The sequence below is a fragment of the Sylvia atricapilla genome, chromosome 1 (assembly GCF_009819655.1).
Source record: "Sylvia atricapilla isolate bSylAtr1 chromosome 1, bSylAtr1.pri, whole genome shotgun sequence".
Classification (NCBI taxonomy): Eukaryota; Metazoa; Chordata; class Aves; order Passeriformes; family Sylviidae; genus Sylvia; species Sylvia atricapilla.
In genome coordinates this window covers 67,328,470-67,353,149 of record NC_089140.1, presented here as the reverse complement: position 1 = coordinate 67,353,149, position 24,680 = coordinate 67,328,470, and the positions used below count along the sequence as shown (strand labels likewise).

At 40.6% G+C, this 24,680-nt stretch overlaps 1 protein-coding gene across 3 annotated transcripts in view; it reads left to right on the top strand.

Moving 5' to 3' along the window:
- The window catches only part of FARS2 (phenylalanyl-tRNA synthetase 2, mitochondrial), a 228,812-nt gene extending 204,546 nt beyond the window's left edge, over positions 1–24,266 (top strand). For all 3 annotated transcript variants that reach the window (XM_066325126.1, XM_066325116.1, XM_066325135.1), the window contains one exon: positions 23,934–24,266. In XM_066325126.1, coding sequence (XP_066181223.1) covers positions 23,934–24,072 — 139 coding nt within the window. In that variant the 3' untranslated portion in view covers positions 24,073–24,266. The remainder of the gene's footprint in view (positions 1–23,933) is intronic.
- The last annotated feature ends 414 nt before the right edge of the window (positions 24,267–24,680 follow it).

Genomic DNA, 24,680 nt, shown 5'->3' with positions numbered 1-24,680 from the left:
GTCAGGAGTCTCGAGCACACTGCTTGTCAGCAGCTGGAGTGGTTCAGGCAGAGAAAGAGAGCTGACACAAACCAGAATGGCCTCGGGACTGTTTTAAAGGGGGAGTTCTCAGCATCACTGCTGCAGCTGTCTCTTCTCCAACGTTACCTCCTCTCCTCTGGCATTGCTGTGGGGTTAGAGAGGCTGACAGAGACAGCTGCTCTGAGGAATGCTGTTTGCTCCAGCCATCACTGGGCTCTGTGAAGGCTGTTAATACAGCAGAGATTGCCTGTGCCTTTTAACCCCTGGCATGTTCTGTCCCAGAGTTCTAAAAAATAGCTTGACTGCGGGGTGCTTCCCAGTGAAAGATTTCTCCACAATTAGGTCCATTTATGAAAGCATGTGTCCAGGTAGTATGTCTAAAGAGAAAATCTGGATGTGTATTTTTAGACTTCAGCACAGAAAATCCTGTGCTGTCCCTTCCCTCAGAGAACAGTATGCCATCAGGGACATGATAGGATGAGCTTTCCTTTTTTCCCTGAACAGACTGCCAGTGAAGCTGGAGCACGTGAACCCCAGTGCAACAGTGAAAGAGAAGTTTTGAAACATCTTCTACAACTTTTTATCCTCACTTCAGGAGCACAGCGACATTAAGAGATCACAGAATAGTTTTCCTCATCTGATTGCAAAGACAAAGTTTCTAGGTGGCTTTTTTTCTCTCTTTTTGTTCTTCTTTAAAGACAAAAAGTGAGTCTCCTGTTGGGGAGTTCCCTTGGCCTAACAGGGAAAGGGATTGGCCATTTGGTGACAAAGAGAGACTTATGAAAATAGCTCTGACATTTCGATGGCTCTTTCTTTCATTTCTTTCTTTTCTTCAATTTATTTATTTATTAATTTATTTTCATCTCTCTTTCTTTTCCTTTGTTCATTAACAATTTTTTTTATACTGTCATGGAAGTTGAAAGAGTTGAAAACTCTTACCCCAGAGAGTAGATGTTACTAGTTCTGTTTAGCTTTGACTAGCATGTAAATGTGACTACAGAGTTTTCATAAATGCCCACCTCATTAAAAGGACATTCTTAATATCAGTAACTGCAACAGCTGAACATTTAAAATGCAGCCTGAATCCTGATCTGTTTTCCTTCCTTAGCCCTTTGCTCCATGTTGGGTTCACAGAAAAGCAAACTGGCTTGTCAGAGGTAATCTGTAATTGAGTTCAACAAATCCACTTGAATTGGTACCACTGCAAAAAAATTTCTTCTCTGGGTGACCGGTACTTTTGTTTTACAAAGAAAATATTGACAGTTAATTAACAGTTTTTCGTGTCCAGCACTGGGTCTGATCTTGTGAGCTGATACATTCATTCAGCTCTTAGTGAACCTAGAGGGAGAGAGAGGAAGGTGATGGCAAGTTGCAGATCGGATTCTTATGCAGGGTGTGCACTGTGAAAGTAAATTCTATATTCACACAAAGTAAATTCTTCCTGAATATGAACAGGAACACAATTATATTTCTTCACCTAAGTATTTAACAAAGGCAATTTTTTACAGCATAGATTATGTTAGATAAACTTCATCTAAGTACTAATAAAAGAATGCCTCCATTGTGCAGAAGGTAAGTCCAACATATGACATAGTAAGTGTCCTGAAAAACAGATATTGTTTTATTGGGTAGGTTTTTAGTTTTATTTGTAACTCAACAAAATACATTTTAAAACCAGTAATGAATCATTTAACAACTTTATTTGTAACGTGCTTAATATACTTTTTTTGCTTTCCCATTGAATTAGTACATTGGGTGATTTAGTGATTTCTGTTTGGACCTAGCCAATGTCTGTTACGATTTACATCAAGACAGTCATAAAATTAAAACAATAAATAAGTGGCCTGACAGATTCTTTCAATATTAGCTTAATTCTTGCTCTGTCTTATCAAGGGTGTTATTTATTATAAGCCTAAAGGGCATGGAATTAAGCCCCATATGAATTAGCAGTAGAATCCAAACCAGCAGTGGAAGTCGATTTCATAGCCCATGTGCTTCCTTGCATGGCTAAGTAGGGAGGTTATGTCATCAGAGCTAATAAAACAGCTTTGAGATAGATAGCAGGCCGTGAGAAAAGTGTGTTGAACGTCCACGTAAAATATATTCTTACATCTAGGGGCAGAAGTGCAGGAAGCCCCCTCCACAAGCTTGTGTTTAGACTTTTTATCCTGATGCACACACACTGAACTCATCCAAACAGCAGATGATATTCCCACGTTAACTGCCCATTTCCCCTCTGTCTCCACAGTAGACTATGGAAAAGTCTTTCTGGTGGTCTTCTAAAAGAAAAAATTGCTGTCTTGGCAAAGAGAGCATTTTTAGTCAGGAGCCTGTTAGAGAACTACTTTCAGGAAGGAAGCAAACACTTGTGAAAGGGCTCTTACTGCCAGCACTGTAATGGGGGTGGCTACTGCCTGAGTGGAATTCATGTGAAAAGGGAATGACTGGAGGTTGTTTTTTCTCACATTTTGAGAGTAGGATTCTCTAGATACCATGTGGGTGCAGGACTCTGGGCTTGGCCTTCCCCAAAGGGCAGATTTTAAACCCTGGACTGGGATTTTGAGAATTTCACCTGTGGAAGGAAGATGGTTTATGCCTCTTTTTGGAGTTGGAAAGCTGACTAGGTCGCCATTCTTTTCTTCCTGTCTTTTCTCAACGGGTCTATTTGCTTTGATTTTGTGCTTCCAGGCCTCATTCTACCCAGAGTAGAGAGAAAATTCACATTGCAGAAATTTAAATTCAATTTCTTTTGTCTGGTTTTTGCCTTTGTAAAGGGGAGCACAGGCTCTGAAATGCCTCTCTCTCTCTGCCTTTATTGCTGCCATAGTCTAAACTGTGTTCTGTGTGACATTAAAATGTTTTTCTAGTAGAGGCAGCACCCTTTGCAGAACAGTTCTTTGTACAACCTCTTCCTTTGGAAAACCAGTACAGAAAATCTCCAGGGCAGTTCATTAAAACAAATGTGTGGAATCTTTTCCCAAAAATAAGCTTTTCCTCTGTGTGGAACACAGACATGTTCCTGTAAGGAAATTTTCCAGAGACATATCTGACAAGCATTTCCTTCTGTGCTCCATGTAATGCAAATCTTCTGCTTCACTGATTTGGGATCAACAGTTCTTGCTTTAAACATGAGCTTGGACTTGTATTCCACTAACAGAATATTTTCATTTTGGGTTTCGGGAAACACCTTATGCAGGCAGGAATTCTTAACAGCATCCACATTTGATGGGTGAGGCTGGAGTAATTCGGATGTTGAGAAGTGAAGTTTGCTTCTTTTGCACCTGGATGTAGGATCATAGCTTCACAAGGCTCCCCCTAAAACACTGAAGTTAAAGATTTATTAGCTGTCTTTAAGCTGCTGATCCTTTAATAGTTTTGTACCTTTTGAAGGAGTATATGTGTAATTCCCCCTCACAAAGAATACTTCTTGCAGCACTATCCCTGCAAAGGAGCAGGAGGAAAGCCATACAGCTGCCCATTCTCTTAGTGTACCAGAAAGAAAAAGAGACTCACAGAAGGACCAAAGCCTGGTGGTGAGCTAATCTCAATATCATCTCATTTTTCTCTGTTGAACAGGGGAGGAGCCCAGTCCAGTCCTCCAATCATATCCCTCTTGGATTTCCTCCCATTTTAAGACTTAAGTGCATATTGGTTATGGTTACCAGCTTCAGGGAGTGCTTCAAGTGATCCTCGATACATCACACATCTCCCTTATCAGTTTACCTTCAGTTTACCTACTTCCACCTGCAAGCCTTGTGGTGTTACTCCTTTTCCTCTAGAGTGCAGTCAGTGAGTGTGCCCTCCTACTTACCCTTTGACTGATTTTTCTGTGACTTTACAATGGTTTATGTCACGAAATAGACAGATGTGACGCTTAGGTCTGCTGCTTCCTCCATCGTTCTGCATGTTCAGCATTTAGGGTTGGGTTCTGCTTGTCATGGTGGTACTGGGCATCTCATTGACTTCAACAAAACCATGCTGGTAGTGAGGTGATGCTTGTGTTGTGTCAGAGGTCAGAATTTGGCACCTAGTAACTTCCCCTCTAGGGAATAAACATATATATATACATATATATATGTATATGTAGGGCTTTTTTTGCTTCCCACCTACCATTCCTTTGCACACTCCCTTCCTCAGGGAATTTCATAAATAAATTACCGATGATCTAGGCACAGAGGAGCAGACTGAGGAGTAGGATTTAAAAATAGTTTGATGCCTGTAAAATGGATCATTTTCACAGTTAAACTATTTTTGCTCTTGTCTCAGAGGAACGTTGAAAGTGGAAGGGAAATGTTTTTGCAACAAAAATTATTGGCAATTTTCAACAAACACAAAAGTATTGGAAGTACTTGGGGGTTTGTCTTTCTGAATTCTACCAATGTGAAAGTTAAACCAAGACACATAGTTTTTTCTACCAAATTCAATTTCAATATTTGTATGTGTTCTTTGGGCTCTGTTACTTATTTGGAAAAATCACAATTGTCACTTTAAAAATGTAAATGAAAATGGAAGATCTAAATAAAGGGCTCGCCTTACTTTTAGAAAGCCTGTTCATGAGCTAGTTTGAGAACAGGGAGCAGTCTAACACAGCAGTACAGAACCTGGCACAGGCTGCAAACTTTCCCAGGAAGCAGCAGGGCAGATTTACTGTGTGTGGGCATCCCCACGCTTGCCTGTGATCTGTTGTTTAATCATGACACTCTTTTGTGATTGCTTGATGGCTGTTGCATTTTGGAAAGAAAACATGAATTAATTAGATTCTCTTATGCTTCCAGCCAGACAAACATCCCAAATCCCACAAACTTCTACCTGGTCTCCCATGAGTCTCTGTAACTATGAGGAACAGAAAAAGGATTGCTTGCAAAAACAAATGTATTGCAAGGTGCATCCAGCTCAGTGTTCTCTTGGTTCTCTTGCAGGTTACAGGCTAGTAGTATCATTTACATTGCAGTAATTCACTCAGAAGTTTTCAGTCAAACTTAAGAAAGGTCAGGTTAAGATCTTAAAGCAGGTCCCAGGTGGTACCCACCAACGACACCACATCTTGTGTTAGCAGTTGCTTTGGAGAGCCCAAGGCAGGTAGGAGCTGAGTTGGCAGACTCTGGGATTGGCCCTGGAACCATGATCTTGGGCCGTGCCAAAAACTTGTGGTTTTCTGTTTTGATTAACTATCCCCAGTCTTCACTCCTTCATTCATGCCATCCACTGTGTTATGGCATCCAAATCAGGGGGCTGATTTAGCTGAGAACCTGTCCTCTAAAAAAACCAGTGTGATGGGAAGATTGTGCTTCAGCTGAGTGGGTATTGTTTGCCTGCACGACCAGCTGTGTGGCCACAAAGCAGGCATGGTGCTGCCACAGGAGTGACAGGGCAAGGGCTGCTGCTCTTGCAGAGCTTGCTACCTGTTATTTCCAGATGAAAAGGCTGTGGTATTTGCTGTGGGAAGAAGATTAGTCCATGGCTTTGGAGGATGTCTGGCAGGAAAGTCACACAGATAGCCTTTATCTTCTCTTGGAGATTGTCCTTTTCCTACAAAACCAGTTGGATGCTGCCTTTCAGTTTTGCAGGTAACCTTTGCAGGCATTGCTGTATCAAAGATCACAGTTTAGAATAATCATGTGTGTGTTTAGACCTATTGCTCTTTACACTATGATGCATGAGGGAAGACAGCTTTTTTTGCCTGTTAAGTTTGAGGGTGACAGATCAGCAGCTAGTCACTGCTTTCAAGTCTGATAAACCACCCATCCAGTCTGCCCTGTTGTTTCACAACAGATTGCTTTTTCTGTATTGAAATATCTGATGAAAAGGAAATTTAAATACACAATATATTATTTCAATAAATGTATTGAAAAGCATTTATGCACAAAGTTTTACCCTCTTTATTTTCTGAGGTTGATGAGTCAGAGTTTTGTCTCAGTCTGTGTTGTCACACTGGCAGATTACCTTTCAGAAGGCATGTTATCTAACATATAAGAGTTGAGCAGTTTTGCAACAGGACTACAGGTACTGACAGAGATAATTCTCAACATGGTAACCAGGTATGTCAAATGCTTGTATTTCATTCTTCAGGGATTTCAGAGCCCTTTATTTGGATGGGAGTTTCTATTGAACTGAGCTTCTTAGGAAGGCTGAGTGAGGAGTCTGCATTTCTCTTCACTTGCAAAGAGGTTAAATGATTCATTGAGTGACATTCAGCAAGTCCTTGTCACTCACTGTCCTACTAGGCTCCGCTTTCCCTTCTGGTAACCAGCCATGGTCAGAGATGTCTGATGTTTATCAGAGATGAATATGTTAGTTTAGGCAGGCAATGCTGCTATAAACAAAGTATGAACTTGTAATTGGAATTGATCCCATTTTTGTAGCTGAATAAATTGCCACCTCTCTGCTCATCTGCATAGCCTGAAAGTTTTCACATTCTTAAAGATTTTTTACAGGAGCCACTTAATGCTAATGTATTTTATTGTGTTGGGGGAATGGTAGAAACATGAACATATTTGCCTTCAGCAGTTCACTGATGAATGGTAACTCAATAATTCTCTGTAGCTCAAGCATCACAATATGTGAATACACTTAAAATTCATTTTTTGGCTTTGTCTGCAATTCTTGAGATACTCTTCTTGGTTCCTAGCAAAAGATTATCTGGTTCTTTCTGTTGGTCCTTCACTTCCTTGAACCTGCTCTCAGTGCTGCTTTCTATCTCTTGAAACCAAGTGTGCCTGGTTTCTCCTCACTTGAGAAGGCAAACAGAAGGCAGGTATGCTTTTTCTGAATGGAATGGCAATCCCAGTAAACATCATGGTTACTGTTTGTGTATCGGTATGTTTGTAACACAGGAGAAGGTAAATTTTCAGCAAAGTATGGGTTTGGATAATTTCCTGATGGAAACAAGTTTCTGGTTTCATCCCAATCCATCCCATCCATTCCATTTGCAAGCCACACAATGCCTCAGCTGGAATGTCTGCAGCCCAGCGAATGGAAGGCATAGGGAGCTTTATGCCATAAGCCAAATTTAGTGGCTGAGATTCTTATTTACTATAAGAATTTCAGTATGGATGGATCAAATTCATCTAGATCAACTTGATCTTTTGTGGTATTCTGTTTGAAATTTGTAATGGTGGGGGTCCTCCATTTATCAAAGGTTGTTAAATCGGTTGAAAAGGGGAAAAAAAAAAAAAAAAAAAAAAAAAAAAAAAAAAAAAAAAAAAAAAAAAAAAAAAAAGGTACATCAAAGGTCCTAGTAACACGAAGCTGAAAGAGAGGTGCCAAATGCAAACTCTCCAAAAGTGATGGAGTTGTGAGTCCTCTCTAAGCTCCTGTGCTTCTTGGCTTGTTTGATGTTTCCAGAAGGTTACAAGTGAGGGTGACCATGAAGTTAGTACCTCTGGGCTGAAAGTACTTCTTGGTTAGTTTTACATCTCATTTCCTTTGAATTTCCCGCAGAACTTTACATGGAGTGCTCCATGTACAGGCTTCGCAGCTAAATGTCAGCAAATGCCAAGCCAAAATGAAAGTAGAAGGGAAAAAAAAAAGTGAAAACCCAGAAAAAGAAGACTGAGAGTAGTTGCCATTTAAAGCAAAAAAAAAAATCCTAAAACCAAACTAAACCCAACCACAAATCCCACAAGAACAGTAAAGTGTCCATATGTAATGGTCATGAATGTTGCACTGCTCACGACAGCACTGCAATTGGGAATAACACTGTGGATCTTTTGGTGGTGAGTGTGCATGGACATCTTCAGAAGACACTCAAATTGTATGTAATATTGTCAATGTGACCTTTGAGGAAAATCTCTGAATATATGTGTTTGTTAGTAAATGTTCCTCCTCCTCCATCCAGTTTGACCATGTTTCTCCCCTTCCCACTGTAGAGCAGCTGCAGAGACCAGCTCTCCCCTTTCACTCTCCTTTCAGGGGAGTGAAGAAGGTGCAGTTCCTCCTTGCTCCATGTCCTGCTGCTCTGTGCTGCACCACAGGCTGGTGCTCCATGGGGCAAGCTCTGTGCAGGGAACCTTCGTCTCTGAGAGCCCTGGCACTGCATCCCTGAGGTTCAGTAGAGAGCAGTTCTGCCCTGCTGCCTGGGAAATGCCAACTGCTGAGACACTGAATATTCAAGCTGAACCTGTGGCTTAATACAAGGGTGAGAAGTCATGAAAAGGAGTGCTCTCTGCTATATCTGCCTCTTTCTCTTGCAGGTTTTTTTTTTTTTTTTAATGGCTGAGTTGTGCCAAAAGATACAAGTTGCCTTTGAAACAATTTTTAAGTGTAAATGTGACATTTCCTCCACTAATCACACTTTCTTCAGATGAAAGATAATAAGAGTTGTCTGACTAGCTCAGCCCTGGGTCTTTGCTGGAGTAGTTACTCCAGAATGAATTTGATCTATAGTGGTGGTTTAAAAATTCTTTTCTTTTTCTTTTCTTTCTGTTAAGTTCTAAGCTGGTTTAGCATCTCAGTTTGAGTGTGAAGGTGTTCTAAAAGGTGGAAGATCAGTGATTTATAGGTAGTACCCAGCATCCTTCTGCCCAGTCGTAATTTTATTTTGAGTTGATGTCATAAGAGATACTTAAGTGCTGAGAATGTGCTGTATTTTTTTCTCAGAACATTAAAAATCCATGCTAATTTCATTCCTGCTAATTCTCAGTCTCTGGACAGCTTTAATTAAAATAAAAATGACACAATACTTTTAGTGTGGCTAGTGTGTAATTGTGGCTAATGCTTTTTTATTATTAATTTTTTATTCTTGAAAATTCCTGTGCAAGTGTGCTCATTTCCATCTTCTCTAACCAAAAGCAAACCATTCAATGCCTTTAGACAGATGGATTTCAGAGCAGCCTAGTCTTGTATGGTAATGACTCAACAACTTACTAAACCCAGTTAGCAGCTTTATAGATCATGACTCAAAGTATCTCATAGTTAAATTTTGTAACAGTCCCACTTAGATTATCTCACATCCTCCATGTAACTGTTCACTAAAGGCAGTCATGCCTTCTCTCAGCAAAGGAGTGATTCACCATTAATATTTCTAGGTCTTGATCCCCACACCCTGCTTTTTTCCAACTTTGCTTTTCATTCTCCAAAAGCCACCAGTCGTCTTGGGCTGATGTCCCACCATACAGCGGAATAGTTAGAGACAATGATTTTGGACAGATGAGTCTTTAATGGCAGTAACTTCTTAAGCATTTTTGCTATATTTTATGAAATACTGAGAATGAGCTTACAAGCACAGTCCTCCTTTCTGAGGACTGTGCATTATGTTTGTCAGAAGGGAGAATTTCACTAGCACGGAATGAAATCTGTGCTAGAACAAAGGCCCTAGCACACAGGTGTGTGAAAGGATCCTACACTCCTAAGATTGGCTCAAACCACTGACCTCAGGCTTATCTGATGGCAATAGACTTTGCAGAGTTGCAAAGTTCAGCTGTCATAGCAGCTTTTGCTTACCTCTTCTCATGCTGTCCTGAACACATTCATTCATTTCCTAACTAAACTGGTGTATCATCATTTTTTAAGAAGAGGATCTGACTGGCTGCTTCTGCTCATCAGTTTTAAAAACATTGCTACCAAGGGACCTGTCGATCTTGTTTTGTGAAACGTCAGCTGAATCCTCAGTTGGCAGAAAGAGATGTCGTCCTGTTGCCTTCAGTGGGAATAGGTCAGGAGCTTTGACTCAGCAACTTTTGGGGACAGCCAGAAAGGGTTTTTTTCCTTTCCTTTACATCACTTTGATGTATAGTATGGCTTTACATGAACTTCAGGGAAAAAAGGAGGATGTGCATTACTGTTTATGTGGATTCAGTGAATTACCAGCTTGTGATTTTAGCTCCTGTTTCCACATGTTTTTGCTGGCAGCCTAAATCTTGCTTTGTGCTGTTCTCACCCCTGCACTGTGCTGGCAGAGTGTCTGGGGAGGCCATTCAGTGACTCAGATTGGGAATTTGGTCATTTTTCAACCCCATCAGCTTGCTATTGTGGTTCATCACATGTGCAGCCACTCAGGCAGATGTGCTGGTTTAGATGCAGTAGGGCAAATCTGAGAAGCACATGGAGATGGGATTGGAGAAGGATTTGTGCAAACAGCACTGCTGCTCAGTTTTATTGCCTCACCCGGGTGCTACTGAAATGTTTACCCAGTTTGTGGAAAAGAAAATAGATACACACTCAAACTTTAAAAACCAAAAACAGCAGCAACAAAACTGAAAGCTTGATCCAAGACAATATGGATGTAACCATGGGCTTTGTAGGTGGATGCTGATCCTCATCCAGATTCTTTTCATGTTTCCGTGTGGAGTTTCTGCGATGTGTTGTGAGATACACAGAATCAGAACTGAGATCTGTTGAGATACAGGAGACTAAGTTTGTCCCTGCCAGTGCAGATGTGCTGGTAATACAAGAAAGCTTTCATCCAGCTTAGAAGTGCTTATAAATGTTTTGACTATCCAAGCCCATGCTACCTGTGCTTTGGATTGGTGCTTCAACTTCTGTGATGGGTTTATTGCAGTCAGGGGTGAGAGCCTTTTAACCTTTTCCTGAGTGGATGCTAAAGAAAAATCACAATAGTGTCAAGTATCATGTCAAGTATACTGTGGATGAAAAGTGTGTGGGTTTCAGGAACAAGTTCTGCAGATGCCTCTCTCTACTTCATGCTGCTCAGAGATCTGATTTTACTGAGTTGTCCAAACTGTCTCTGTGTCTTCACCTTTTGGTAGAGACTGCAGTGCAAAATGTTACAGGGTTATTCTAGTCTCCATCTTCTTCTCAGTAAGGGCTACAGTGTAACTTCTGACGTCTCTTCCATTTTAGGGAAGTATATTCTCTCACCGCATGAACACCTGTGGCACCTGTGTTGGTTCAGCTGTCTCCGCAGAGAGAAGGTCTCACTGGCTGGGGGCTTTGGCCATGTGAGTGCAGTGGAGAGACACAGTGGAGACACGGTGGATGCAGAAGGGAGCTCTGCAACCCTCTCAGCACTGAATGTCCCAATAATTTTCATATTCTTTGGTATTGAGTATGTTTTTGAACATAATGTAAGAACACCAGCCATCCTGGCTAGGTGTGTCAAATTAGGCAAAGTAGAGAACAAACTCTGCTGATCTCAATGGAGTGAACCTCCTGAGGACCATTGGCAGGGCAACTGTAACTCCCTGTAATCTGAGAAGGAATGTCTCCTTCCTTTTATGTTACTGTAATTCAAATGATGAAGGTCTACAAGCAGAGATGATGGTGTTTAAGATCATGCCACCAAATTGTTGCATCTAATATATAATACCAGTTATGTCTTCTATAACTCTAAAGTCAGTAATGTAAGAATAACTTGAGTTCATTTCAGTTAGCAATCTGAGTTAATGGTTGCTCTGTGTGACTTACACTGAATTACCTACAAGTAAGGCAGCTTTGCTGGACTGTGGTGCAGGAGCCTGTGGCACATGAGTCTTTCTTCTGTGATTCAGAGAATTGTGTCAAGAATATGGTCTCTTTTTGAGGGGAAAAGTGAATATACATCTTAAACTTGGTTAAGAGACTCTCCAGTTCAGGGAAGAACAGACTGCAGTACATTCAGAAGTAGTATGTGCCCCTATTAAGCCATTCTTTGTTACTGTACAGGATAAGTCATAAATAGTTAATTCTTTCCTTGGCAACTTCATATTTCGTGTAAGAACAGAAGAACACATATACAATGGGACTTTTAGGAGATCAGCATTTAATCCCTGCAAATGATTTAGTAAACATCAAGGATTCCCACATACTAGTGGCTATATCAGTTCAAGTGAACTTGTGAAGGTTTATAAAAAGCCTAGCCTTTCCAGCAATGCCTAGGAATGTATCACAAAATCACAAAATATTCTGAGTTGAGTAGATGGGGTTATTACAGTGGCTTCTGGTTCTGTGCTGCAGAAGGCAGCATAGGTAGGTAAAATGAGAGGCAGCTCCTTCCTCACAGCTATTGTCTACACAAGGAACAGGCTCAATGAGTACAGAACAACCAGTGAGGGAGGATGGGGAGACCAGGGTAACGTGTAGGAATATGAGGGAAAGATGGCTGCTAATTCAGAGCATTGCATTGGGGCTCCGTGAGCTGAGATTTCTGTGTTTCTATTATGAGATTAGCTGATCTGCAGTATATCCTAGGACATACCATTTCCTCTGTATTTTTTTCAGTCTCACCACTTGCAACAGGGCATAAAGTTGATCAGCTTCTGTGTCAGAAGGCCACAGTCCCCAGAGTGGGGCCAACCAGGCAATCCTGATTTAAGGATTGGTGTCTCAGATGTCTTCTAGTCCCTGGACTTCCCAAAATTGCTTTGGAGTGAAGAATCTCAACAGACTTGTTTGTGACATCATTTTGTTAGAAGAAAGACTTTGCTCGTATTTTAAGATAGTCTGTAGTTAATGTGAACTTGGAAAGCTGTAAGTAAAAGGTTAACTTCTTGATATAAACTCAGAAATGTTTAAAAGAAAGAATGCAGTTCAGCCTATCCAAGATACACAGCGTCTTCTGTGGCTGTTCCTTAGAGCTTTCCCAAGGCATCTCACATCTCTCAAGCAAATGGGACAAGCAGCTGAGTGACATTCTGCCTTTGGGATGCTGTCTTATAGAGTGGACTTTCCTGGGTCGTTTGCTTGTTTGTTTTGTTTGTTTGCTGTGTTGACTTAGTGAAAGGTAACTGAGCAGCACTTTGCTTTCCTATGTGCTGTATTTCAGCATTGGCCTGTAAGGCTAATGATAGGGTTGCTGGTCTAAAGAGGTTACATCACTTTCAGGGTGTTAAACAAATAGGGGATATGTTTTAAGTTGGAGCTGTAGGGAGCTATCTTTGCTACTCAAGTAACTTTCTGCATTTTAAAGACTGTTACATTATGTTATGCTAAAGAGTTGAAGAGTACTGCCACCTAGTTCATCCTCCTACTCCAAAACAGGATCAGCTCTACTTATAGCATTCCTGACAGACACTTGTATAACCAGTCCTTTAAGACTTCCAGCAAAGGGGACTCCAACCGCCTTCCCAAGTGAATTTTCAAGCTGAACATTTCTGCAATATGAGCTCACTTTTGTCTCCAGCTGCTTGTGAATGTTGATGAACGATTAGTACCTAACTCTGTGCAGCAGCACTTTAGGTATTCAAAGCATGTCTTCGTGCTTCCTGTTCTTTAGGCTAAGCCACTTATATTCTCTCAGTCTTGCCTTATAACTTGTGTTGTCCAGCAACATCACAGGTTCACCTTTAGCTCATGGTTCTGTGTGGTCCTGAGATGCTTTGTGCAGTACTGCTTTTCACCCAGCTTTTGCTTGGTCTGGTTGAACTGTATCCTCCAGCTTTTTCAGTTTGTCAGGATTATTCTAACCTTGTCTTCAGTTATACTTAGTATTTTACCCAACTTAATGCAATATGCCAGTTAACAAACACTTCTGCTGTGATACCACTTCTATTAGTGAAAGTATTCCATCATCCAGGAGCCAGGTTGAAGAACCTTGCCAGAATGATCCTTCAGATTTGGCTGAACTGAGGATAACTGCTCCCAGAAACAACAAATTATTGACAGGTACTACTGCTACTTGCAAGATCACCTTTTTGTAGTAATCATCAGTATTGATCACCAGTTTTCTCATCCATCTATATGCAGTTCCCTCTATATTCAAACGTTTAGGAAGACAGATTGTTAATACCTAATTTTATGAACTGGATTTAGTATTTTTCTTGTTTTTTCCACTTTTCATTTTAATGTGTAAATTTTTTTTCCTAAAATTTTGTGGCTTGCGTGAAACTACTTGCAGCTGCCAGTGGAACCATGCTTTGCAACACGTTGATGTTAAACCATTTTTTCTTACCTGGTTGAACTCCCCGTGAAGATGCACATACCTACACATGCACCTACTCTCCGTACTATTTCTTGCAATTTATCGTTTCACTTACTCATTATTCATTTATTAGCCTGTTACCCCTTAATAGATGGAAATTAGGTTGTTTCTACTAGATTTAATCAATACATCCATGTTTTCTATTTTTTAACTTTCTTTCTTTTCATTTCCGCTGTGTGCTTACAAATCGTTTCACAGATTCACAGAATAATCTGAGTTGGAGGGGACCCACAAGGAACATCAAGTTCAACTCTTAAGTGAATGGCCTGTACAGGAATCAAACCCACACTCTTGGCATTATTATTAACACCATGCTCCCACTAACTGAGCTAATTAGCTACATCAGAGTTTTTCTGGGAAATAAAAGAAAAAGCAAATGGTTCATAGTTCCTGCGGCTTCCTAGCTTTGGGATTTTCTCCATTTCCAAAAATAAGCACTCCGACCTTTTTGAAACATTTGGTACCTTATTTGTCCTCTGTGAACTCTCAAAGACAACTGATAACAGCCTTGAGATTTCTTCCACTCATTCTTGAAGTGCTTTATGGCAAAGTTCATGTCTTGGACAATCTGAGAACATTTGGTTTACTCTGATGCTCCCTGTGAATTCCCTATTCTGGGCTGAAAACTTATTTCTTCTTTGTTGATACTAATTCCTGCTAGTGGGAGGATTTCTTGGCCTTCTTTAGTAAAGTCATAGCAAAAATAGTATTTTGATCTTCCAAGTGTAATGGCTTGCTTTCCTTTCTTGAATGGCAGGCCAATAATCTTGTTTTACTCACAGAATGATGCACTTCATTTTGTGCCCTGACCTTTTAATCTTCATGCTCACAGGGTGTTTTATTGCATGATGCTCATATTATCTCACTGTAGGAGGTGTGCACTATGCATACTTCCTGTCATATACACATTTTTTATTTTCATAAAGAGCAACCATAATATTAAGGAGGCAACATGCCAAACATCACAGCTAGAGTTTTCCAAACGAATGCTCATTTTGACAGCTGTGAAAATTGTGATCAGTGCACCTCATTGGCATATGTAGTCATCTTTTGGATAGTTTTAATAGTGCTGCAATATTTTCCTCATGGTTCCATTCAAAATAACCAGGAAAACGTCACCTACAAGATCCAGACTCTGTCTCTCATCCTGGTCCAAATGCATTTCCTGTACAAATGGGACCTGACAAGAGAAAAGTCTGACAGTTTTCCAGTGTGTTAACAGTAGTTTAATCTGCTGGCCAGCAGCTGTCAGAAAAAGGATGAGAACAGGTTTCTTGTGGCTGTCGGTGTGGAACCACTCTGCCCTCAGGGATGGAAAGTGGTAGATTTCTGCATCTCCAAAACAAATCCAGTTAGCCAGATTAAGGCTCCTAAAACCTGACAATTCTGAGAGGAAAAATAACTTATGAACTGGAAGGACATAGCAAGTAACACTTAATTGTGCAAGTGGCTGCAGGGTTTTCACCAGCTTTGACAGATACTGTAAGCAGCCCCATTGAGAAACTCTCTCTATTTGCACACACACAGCTACAAATGGTTTTAAGTTGCCTTCTGGTGCTGCAGGCTGACCAGTGGTGCAGGTGCTTTGAATGTAATGCTTTTCCTCAAAAAAAAAAAAAAAGGGGAGGGAGGAGCAAGTGATTTCTTTAACCTCTACTTTCTGTTTTAAAGTCCCTCATGCCTTCTAGTCTCAGGTTAACTCAGCTGACTTCTTGTCTCCATCCTGTTTTCTCTTGGTTTGGGCTTAGTTTATCAGTTAAGAAACAGCCTATTTGATTATCCTGATGTTGTCTCTCCACTCTTGCCTGCCCTGTATTGGATGAGTTGCTTTTTCCTGCCCTAGCTTGTTTCGGTTTCCAGGGCTGCTGTAGGATTTTCAGTAAGGAAAGGTGACTGAAAGTGTGGGTGAATGGGAAGGGTAACTTGAAAGATGAGTTACCCAAAGGGTCTGTGACTGCACTTGTCCAAGCCCTCTGTCTCTTATCAATTTTCAGTGGGACCTTGGACAAGTCATTTAGCTTCTTGTCTGAGTCCAGAGCCATGTCCATCTTTACTTTAACTCACAAGTGTAAAAGGACCTTAAACACCTATCTCCTGGTGAAGACAACACCACTAATCTCAGTAATGAAATCTATGCAAGAGTCTAAAACAGCATTCAGGCCTTCCTGTCATGCACCTGTCTGTTATCTAGACCCTGATTCCTACTAGTATTCAATGGAGATGCATCCAAACCAACTGTCACTGCCATCCATCTTCATTTCTTAGGAGAATGAATTGTTTTAAATTCTCATATAAATTCCCTTTCTACTTGATTATGAAATATGTTTTAATTTGACAGCAGTGTTATTTTTAGTAATGCTTTTTGTAGCCTTTAGTATTAACATCTAGTTGGCAGAAAAAACTGCTAAATATTTATATTCCTCTTCTTTGATCTTTCACTCAAAAGAGCTGAAAAGGTATCACACTTAACATTTTTATTATAAATGTTTTAGAAAGCATTTTAAAAGAGTCTAAGTTCACATCTCATGTTGGATTTGTTTGGAATGCTGGGGTAGGTTGTCACTGTTAAGTACAGGTAGTTGCCAATGGTTGGATAGTTTAGAGTGATCCTGCTGTGGCTAAGGACCAGGAATGGAATTATTAACATCACTGTTTGACAGGAGGAGGACCAAAACCTCTTGCATGCTCTTACTCACACGCTGTGGCTCAGAGAGAAATGAATACAATGTCTTTGCACAAGAAGCACAACTCTACAAAGTGTGTCTTCCAGAGCTGCTCTTCACAAACAGGTTGTGTCCCTCCTCCTCTCCAGTACAGCCTGGAAGGGCACAACAGGGCTGTGAATGAGATACCCAAGTCACAAAGTTCTGCCAGAACACAGAGCCTGTTGCTGCCAGAGATGTCTTCTTCCACTGCTACATTACCAGGGACTTTGGTGATCAAGAAAAATCTGGAGAAAGCAGGAGAGCCAGCAATGACAGAAAATATGTTGATTTATTTATTATGGGTTTAATCACTGAAAATGGGATTTTTTTTCTAAGAATTTCCTGGTTGGTAGCCAAAATGCTTCAGCTGCCAGCACTACCAGGACTTCCAGGTAATGTGTGCTTCTGTTCTCCTCAGTGTGTCAGTATCAGCTATGCCAGCCAAGTTTCTTTTCCAGAGAGAGGGGGTGATCCATCACAGGAACTTTCTGCCTTGGCTTCTCACGGGAAATGCAGTCCTGCTATGGTTTCTGCACTAAACAGGGAAAGAGAAAGTCAAGAAACTAAGATGGTGATTCTCCTGAGACACGATATCCAAATCAAGTTATTTTTTTCTTGTATTTGCTTGGTTGGAGAGTGTTTAACTCTCCAGTGATCAATTTTTAAACAAATAATGAAAAGTATTACTCCTTGCATCTTATTTTGGTGAAAACAAGATTAGACTTTGAAAAGCCTTTGACATGAACCTTTTTCAGTCAAATCTAGGGAAAGTGAAGCAAAATAAAACCCTGTGCTGTTCACAGAACATGTATTCTGTCCTGTCTCATGCTGAGACTATAATTTTTTTCTCTCTTACTTTTACCATCCAATTATTTTTAAAAATAAGTCTCTAGTACTTTACCAATCAACCTTCTTTTATTTGCCACCACAGTGGGTAGAAGTTATTTCACTGGATTTTGTATGTATGTATCAGAAAGTTTTCTTCTCCCATCGTTATTTCACCTGTGCAGTCCTTGTATTCTGTCATGGTGATACCCCTGAATTAAAAATAGGGGTTTGTACCTTATTCTGAGTCTCACAGATCTTTGTTCTGATCTTTGTGTGCATGGCTTTCTTTCGTTGCTCAAAGGCTCAGCTTTGGGAAGTTGAGAGACTCATTCCATGCGTAGTGTTGAATTTACATGGCATGGTGAGTGCTCTGCAGTTACTCTGCTCAAAGTTAGGCAAGTCCTGAAGATAATCAGCCTCTAGCCTACACTTGAACCTTCCTGGATTTAGGGCAAGATCTTGAACTGAATCCCTCAATGGACTGGTGAGCCCCTAAAAACAGAAGAGGCCCTGTGTGAATTGAATGCACGAAGCTCAGCTTGCAAGAGGAACAACTCTCAGTCACATCCAGCTTTAAATCCACATGAAATGGATTTGTCAGTATCGGCATTGATCAAATATGATGGGAATTCTGTCCCCTGAGTTTGACAGATGATTTTTCCAAAGAGATGGAGATTGGAGGACAAGCAGCCATCATCAGTGCTGGAATCCCTCCCCTTGAGAAATGGTTTCATACCTGCTTTACAACCACTGATCATTGCCTTCTTCAAGGAATTAATGAGTCACTCTTTTTAAAATGAAAAAAAAAAAAAAACCAATCCCAAATCCCAAGGCTTTGTAGTTTTTTCTGCCCTTTGGTGGCAGCAAAAGTCTGTGTCACAGTTAGCTTATGATCCTGTGGGTACTCTAGATTTTTTTTTGGTATAATGGGGAATGGTACTTTTCTTCACCCTAGTGATATTTCATTGCTGCCTGCATGTAATGGATTCCATTACTTCTGATGCTGTGAGACTTAAGAGCTTTTTAATAGGAACTGCTTGGATCTGAGATGGGTTATCTGTATCCTTGGCTGGTTACTGAGAGGACTGTAACAGTGCACAAGGGAAATACTCTCTCTTTCTTGTATAACTCAGTCTGTTTGCAAAAGTTCTCTCTGCTTGGGAGCTGGCAGAAGAGAGCCCTGAACTGCTCATGGTAGTTCTTTTGTTGGCCTCTGTCAGCCAACCGAGGTGATACGTTGAAATGAGAAAAGGTCTTTATGGGCCAAAGTGCTCGGCTAAAGCACAACTAATTGCTTGAACTGTTCCATTAAACATTTACTGAGTAACTGAACAGCCAGGAGATTTTCAAGTGTAGCCTGTGAAAGATTTTTTTTTTCAGCATTTATCTATTTGTATCTGTATTTGCATGCAGTAAATTATTTGATAGATTTAGGCAGAAAAGGAAAATAATGATCAAAGCTTTTGAATTAATCCAATGTTTTTGAATAGTGGACAATGACTTAGATTGTACTTACAGCTATCTAACAGTGCCCAGTGACTGAGAAGCTGAAAGTGCTTTCATTTTTCATCCACTTTTCACTGTCCTAACTAGAAGGTGTTATTTATGTCCTTTGCCGTTGTATCCCATACCGTGCTCTTTATCTCTCAATAATCTGGCTATTAACAGAATTTTGACTTTTTTTTCTACATGAAGAGAGAAGCTTAAAATGGAATTAATACTAAAGAAAGAATGAAAAGGTCAAGCAGGTTTCAGGTTTGGTATTCAGATGCAGATTTCACCAAGTCCAATTAGAAAAGAGCAAAAAGTCCATTACTGTCTCAGTTTTGTGAAATAGAAGAGCAATATTTCAGTCCAATCATCAATCAGTGAACGTGCATCTCTTTTGAAATGGCCACCAAAAAAATCCCATAAAGTGGACACTCTCAACATGAATATCCTGGCCTGAACTATTTTTGAAGCTGAACCACTCTTCTGCTGGTGGAAGTGTCAGCTGGAGCAGGTATGCAAGAGAAATTACCATTTCCTGCTTTCTGTGGATTTAAAGCAATTCTTTTATCTGGAAGTGATCTGGTGCCTTTCACTGGCATCAATATCACCTTAAACAAAAACGTGTCCCTTTCTAAGAATATGCTGTGTGTACAATGTGCTATTCCAGAGAGATGAAATATTAGCATTTGAAAGGACAGATGAGAATGCATATTTTGGAAAGACCTTTGTTCAGAGCATTACTGCTATATTCTATGTGCATATCACCATGGTAATTGAAATATTTGCCACTGATGAGAAGGTATACAGCACAAGCCTTTTTTCCATTTTCCATGATGTGGTTTCTAGCAAAGAGTGCTATTTGTCAGTTTAAAATTTATGGTACTATATTTAGCAGTTGTGCCTACTATCATAGAGATGGATGTGGCTTGAAAGCATGAAACAAAAAGGAACCGGTTATTACATCTTCTTCTTCTGGCAGTTTAATACTCTTCCCCATTTCCACTTAAAATGTGAACCATTCTGGAACTGCTGGAGCCACAAAGCAAAACCAAAGCCGTGCTCTCTGCATGGCTTTGTCAATTAGGATGCTGGTAACATGAAATAGTTTATTCATTTCTTCCCATCATCACTGCTTTCGGGACATTGTCGCAAACAAAAGAAGCCTTTCTCTCCCCTGAGGTCATTCCATGCGTGTGATCTCTGTGAAGAGTGTATCGGTCACTGAGTACTGTGTGAAGGTTTAGGTAAGGGAATTACATGATGGATCTTTTGAGGGCATATAGGATATACATTTCCATGCCAGGGACACCCTCAAGGAGGCTTATTGACATGACTCACTCAACAGAGAGAAAAAAAATCTCAAATGCTTGCACTACCATGTGTGAAGATATTTTGTTTTAAAGAGTATTCTGTAGGAAAGGTGCAGTATAGATATCATGGTGAGTAGTACTGCTTAGTGAACTGCTCAGGATACAAAAGGGATGGTACTCTTTTTTGCACTTTCATGCTGTGGCTGATTGTCATCTCTAGTTTTCTGTTCCTCAAAGTAAATCCAGCTCTCCAGAAAAATGTCTGGTTCTGTGTTGTCCTCACCACTTAAGAGCGAGGGTAACCTCCATACAGAACTCTCTGTGCTTCTGTGCTTTATTTAAGGCAGGTGGAAAGTAGATCACAGTTAAAAGGTAAGAGGTTTCCCACTCAGTGCTGCCCTTTTTATCTCCCTCTTCCATACAGGATGGAAAAATTTTCATTCTTGCTATGGTATTGCATGTGGAAGAGATAACTGGCAATGCCAGGCATTTATTCTTTATGCAACATTTTGGTTACCAAAGGACCCTGTGGTTAGTCTTATGTAATGCCCGAGACAGGTTCCCTAGAACACTGAAGTGTTTTGCTGTTGGTAGCTTCTGGGATCAGCTTTCCAGCCAAGTTGCATTTAAAGCATCCTTCAGTGGTTTTTCCTGCAGGGAAGGCTAACACACATGTATTCATTTTTGTTGCCTAACACATCCTTTCATTCTAGCCTAGGTACCAGGGTGAGGTTGCTTTCATGATGATTTTATTAGACTACTGGCTGATTAAGACCCCCTTAATTTCTTGTTCTGCCTAGGTATCAGGCTGAAATACCCAAATGTATACACTGACCTTCAGATGGACCCCACACAGTGACTCTGACCTGACAGGGACCAGCTCCTAGCACATGAAGTGCCAGTTTATGAAAATCTTGAGGCAAAGCTCTTTCCTCCAAAACTTGTATGAAAGCGCATTAGGCATTATTTCGTTCCAGTGTTTGTCCACGGTCTGTAACCTGTTTCCTCCTGTGGCATCAGAATGAATCCCTGTGTTCCCTCTCCCTCTGGGCAGTGCTTCCCTGTATTCACTGTGCTCCATTACCTGGGAGCCGCAGGCTGGTGCAGAGGAGACTTGTGACACTGAGATCAGCGGAAGCCTAATGGCAGAGCAGTCCTTGTGACTGCAACCCCGCCGACTTGTCTGGCCGTGCATTTTGGGTAAATAAAACCCCCTGTGCTCACTGTTAAGCTCTTTTTTTTTTTTTTTTTTTTTTTTTTTACCCCATGAAGCTGCTGTTGCAGGTCTTGGCCTCAAAATTTTGTTTCTCGGGATAGAGAGCCGCTGCTTCTGTATCATCAGGCTGCAGCATGACATGCAGCAGAGACTTCATTATGCATAAGCAGAGCCATCTCTAAGGTAGGCAAACAGTCTTGGCTCTGCAGAACAAAAAGGAAGTGAGAAACTGAATGAACAAAGGTATTATTTGCTGACAGTAATTGTTTCCAGTTGCAGCTGACGGCAGGGATTAATCACAGTGTCTTAATACTTTATTTGGGAGCAGGGGAAATATTAGGGGAGGGAAGAGCTGAGAAGCGCTCTTCCAAATCTCCCTTGAAAAGTTAGTAATAGTACTCTGGAAACAATGCTTAAGGTTTTGAAGCTGACAATGTGTCTGTTATTGAAATATCTTTGAACCTTTATACTCCTTCTTTCTAATTAGTAACAGAGATGCAAATAAACCTTAGCAAAAAGGAGGGAAAAAATGTAGCATACAATGTAGCATCCATGTTATATGGAGTTTTGTATATGAGTAGTTACAACTTCATTTTTTGCCTCTAATTAAATCTAGATTAATTACATTTTATGCAATCCCCATTTTAGTTCTCTCACACCAATACTTAACTTCAGCTGCAGCTAGGAGAACCTTAGTCCAGTGCTGTTCTCTAAAGCTTTCCTGATTTGAATACCTCCTAAAGCTACTGGGTTTTCCACAACAACCACAAGAAAATATTATGTCCTAGTCTGCCATATATAATTTGTAATAGAATGAACCACTCTCTAGCATGGAGGGAAGGGGACACAGAAACACCTGAACCCCAGGAGTAATTGTCACTTTCCTTTAACAAGGCCAGTGCTGTAGCTATGCCTACCACAGCTTACATCTATATTAAGCAAATTTGTGTTTACAACACATTAAATAATGCTAATGAATTTTCAGTCATGGGATATATTCCAAATATTTGTAAAACTTCAGGATTAAGCCTGTGACTGTACACCTTCTAAATAGATTTTCAGCCAAAGCAATATGTAAATGTTTTTGATCAGGTGTTTTCCTGTAGCACCTTTAAAAACTGAAATATTACCAGCTCTAAGGATATTTACCACCCTGGTTTTGAAAATCATTTCTGTTCAGATCCAGTGCATTATCCCACTCAAATTTCTCACTGGCAATGTAGCATCTGACCAAATCCTGGTTATTCCATTTACTTGCTTCCCCCGGGTTTGTCCTTTTGGCTGCTTTGAAGAGGTGGAGCAGAGCAGAGCAAGACCTTCCCCACAGTTACACCTCCCCCTCTTTTCTCAAAGATCACTTTTCTGCAGCATTTAACCTGCACACAGGGAAAGCTCTTGGCTGGCTTTTAGCAGTTAACTGCAGTCAGCTTAACACTTTATGAAATGCAGTTTGCCCTTTCGGGTGCTAGCCAGATTTAACTTGCTTTATCTTCAGAGCACACAAAAAGGGAGGAATGCTTTAATTAGAAGTAGCTTTTTTGTTGTAAACTGCCAGTGGGAGCAGGGCAAACCTTCCACCTTTGTTGGGTGGCACAAAATCGGTATGAAACAACAATTCTGAGGTAAAAATTACCTGTGCCCTCTTCTAGTAGGGTTTGAGGTTGAAATGAGTATCTTGAGAGTTGTCTTTGTGGATGAACATATCTAACCTTAGATTTAATCAAATAGTCATAAGCATAAATGTGGTTCTAACATGAAGCAATTTTCAGGAGAGAGATGATCCAAAGCTCGCTGACAGCCTTTGTGTGCCATTAAATGCAGCATTCTGCCAGTCTGGAAGCTTCTTCTGCCTGGTACTGTCTGGTTTCCCATTATTTTTCCCCTCAGATTTTCTTTCTTTCATTGAAGTGAGTGTTCACCTTTGAAAGAAGAACCTGTGTGGGCTCCATTTGAAACTAAAAAGGATGCCAAAACTGCCATTTAAATTCAGTAACGCAGGCACTGCAATTACAGAGATGCCCTTGCAAAACTAGGTGCTCCTGCCTGCTTTTGATGGAGAGCAAGAAGACTTTTTTTCAGTCTTACTCAACCCAATGGTTTGTCCTGATTTTTCATTAACTTTGCCTAGCCAGAAACTCTTAAATACTTTTCTTTCCTCCATCGTTCCCTTTTCTCTATTCCTGTTCCTTGTTCTCCTTTATCTTTTACTTTTCATAACACAAGGTAAGAAGCCCTCCTCCTGGGGCTGTTTGCTCTGATAAGAAGCTACCACACCACAGTACAAGTTGAGGTATAAGGTGGACTCAGCAAAGTCCTCTGCCAGAATTAAAATTCAGCTCAGTCCTGCCTCTCCAAACTGTGTATCTTAGCATTAAGGTGATTTTCAAGCAACAGGAGCAAAATTAGACCGCAAATAAAAATGATCCAGAGGGTAAGTGTTTGGCCACACGTATTTGCATTTGCAGGCACATGTATTTATGAGCCCTGTCTTGGTTTGTGTTGTGTAGGACGAAGAAGGTCAGCCACTGCTACCGCATCGTTTACCGGCACCCCGAGAGGACGCTGACGCAGGACGAGGTGCATCGCATCCACCGAGCCATTGAGGAGTCTGCAGTCCGGGAGCTCGGGGTGGAGGGCAGGTTCTAGCACTGCTGCTCTGGAGCCCCAAGGACACTTGCTTTTTTCTTTTTTTTTTTTTTCCTTTTTTTTTTCTTCTTTTTTTCGGGGGATGGTTTTAGGTCCCAAGTAGAGAGAGAGGTTTTGTGACTGAAGACAGAAAGCGATTGATAAATGGGCAATGGTAAAACTGGCAGGTAATAAACATTACTACTGAGAAATCATTGACAAAGCGCTGGTGCTTTATTTTAAGAAATGGGGGAACAGCAGTAATGCAAGATTTCCCTCCTGTTACGATAAGAAATACACTGCCTGGTGGTTTTGTGTGTTGTTAATTGGTCCCTGGGTTCCATTAAACTGTAAATACTTGGCATTATTTCTGTGTTGACAGGATCTTCTGTCCATGTAACAAGTGAAGCAAATCAGAGACACAGATTAGTTCAGGGAAGAAAAACCCATCCCACCCCATTCCCAGCTTTTTTCTTTTTCTTTTTTTTTTTTTTTTTTAATAAGAGATGTCAGATTTTGCTTCAACAAACCTTCCAAGAAGTACTTCTTGTGAAGTTTGGCTCTCTTACCTTCAGAGCCTGTGGATGTTGCTTTCATCAGCTACAGAGAGGAAGCCAGTGTGGCTTGGG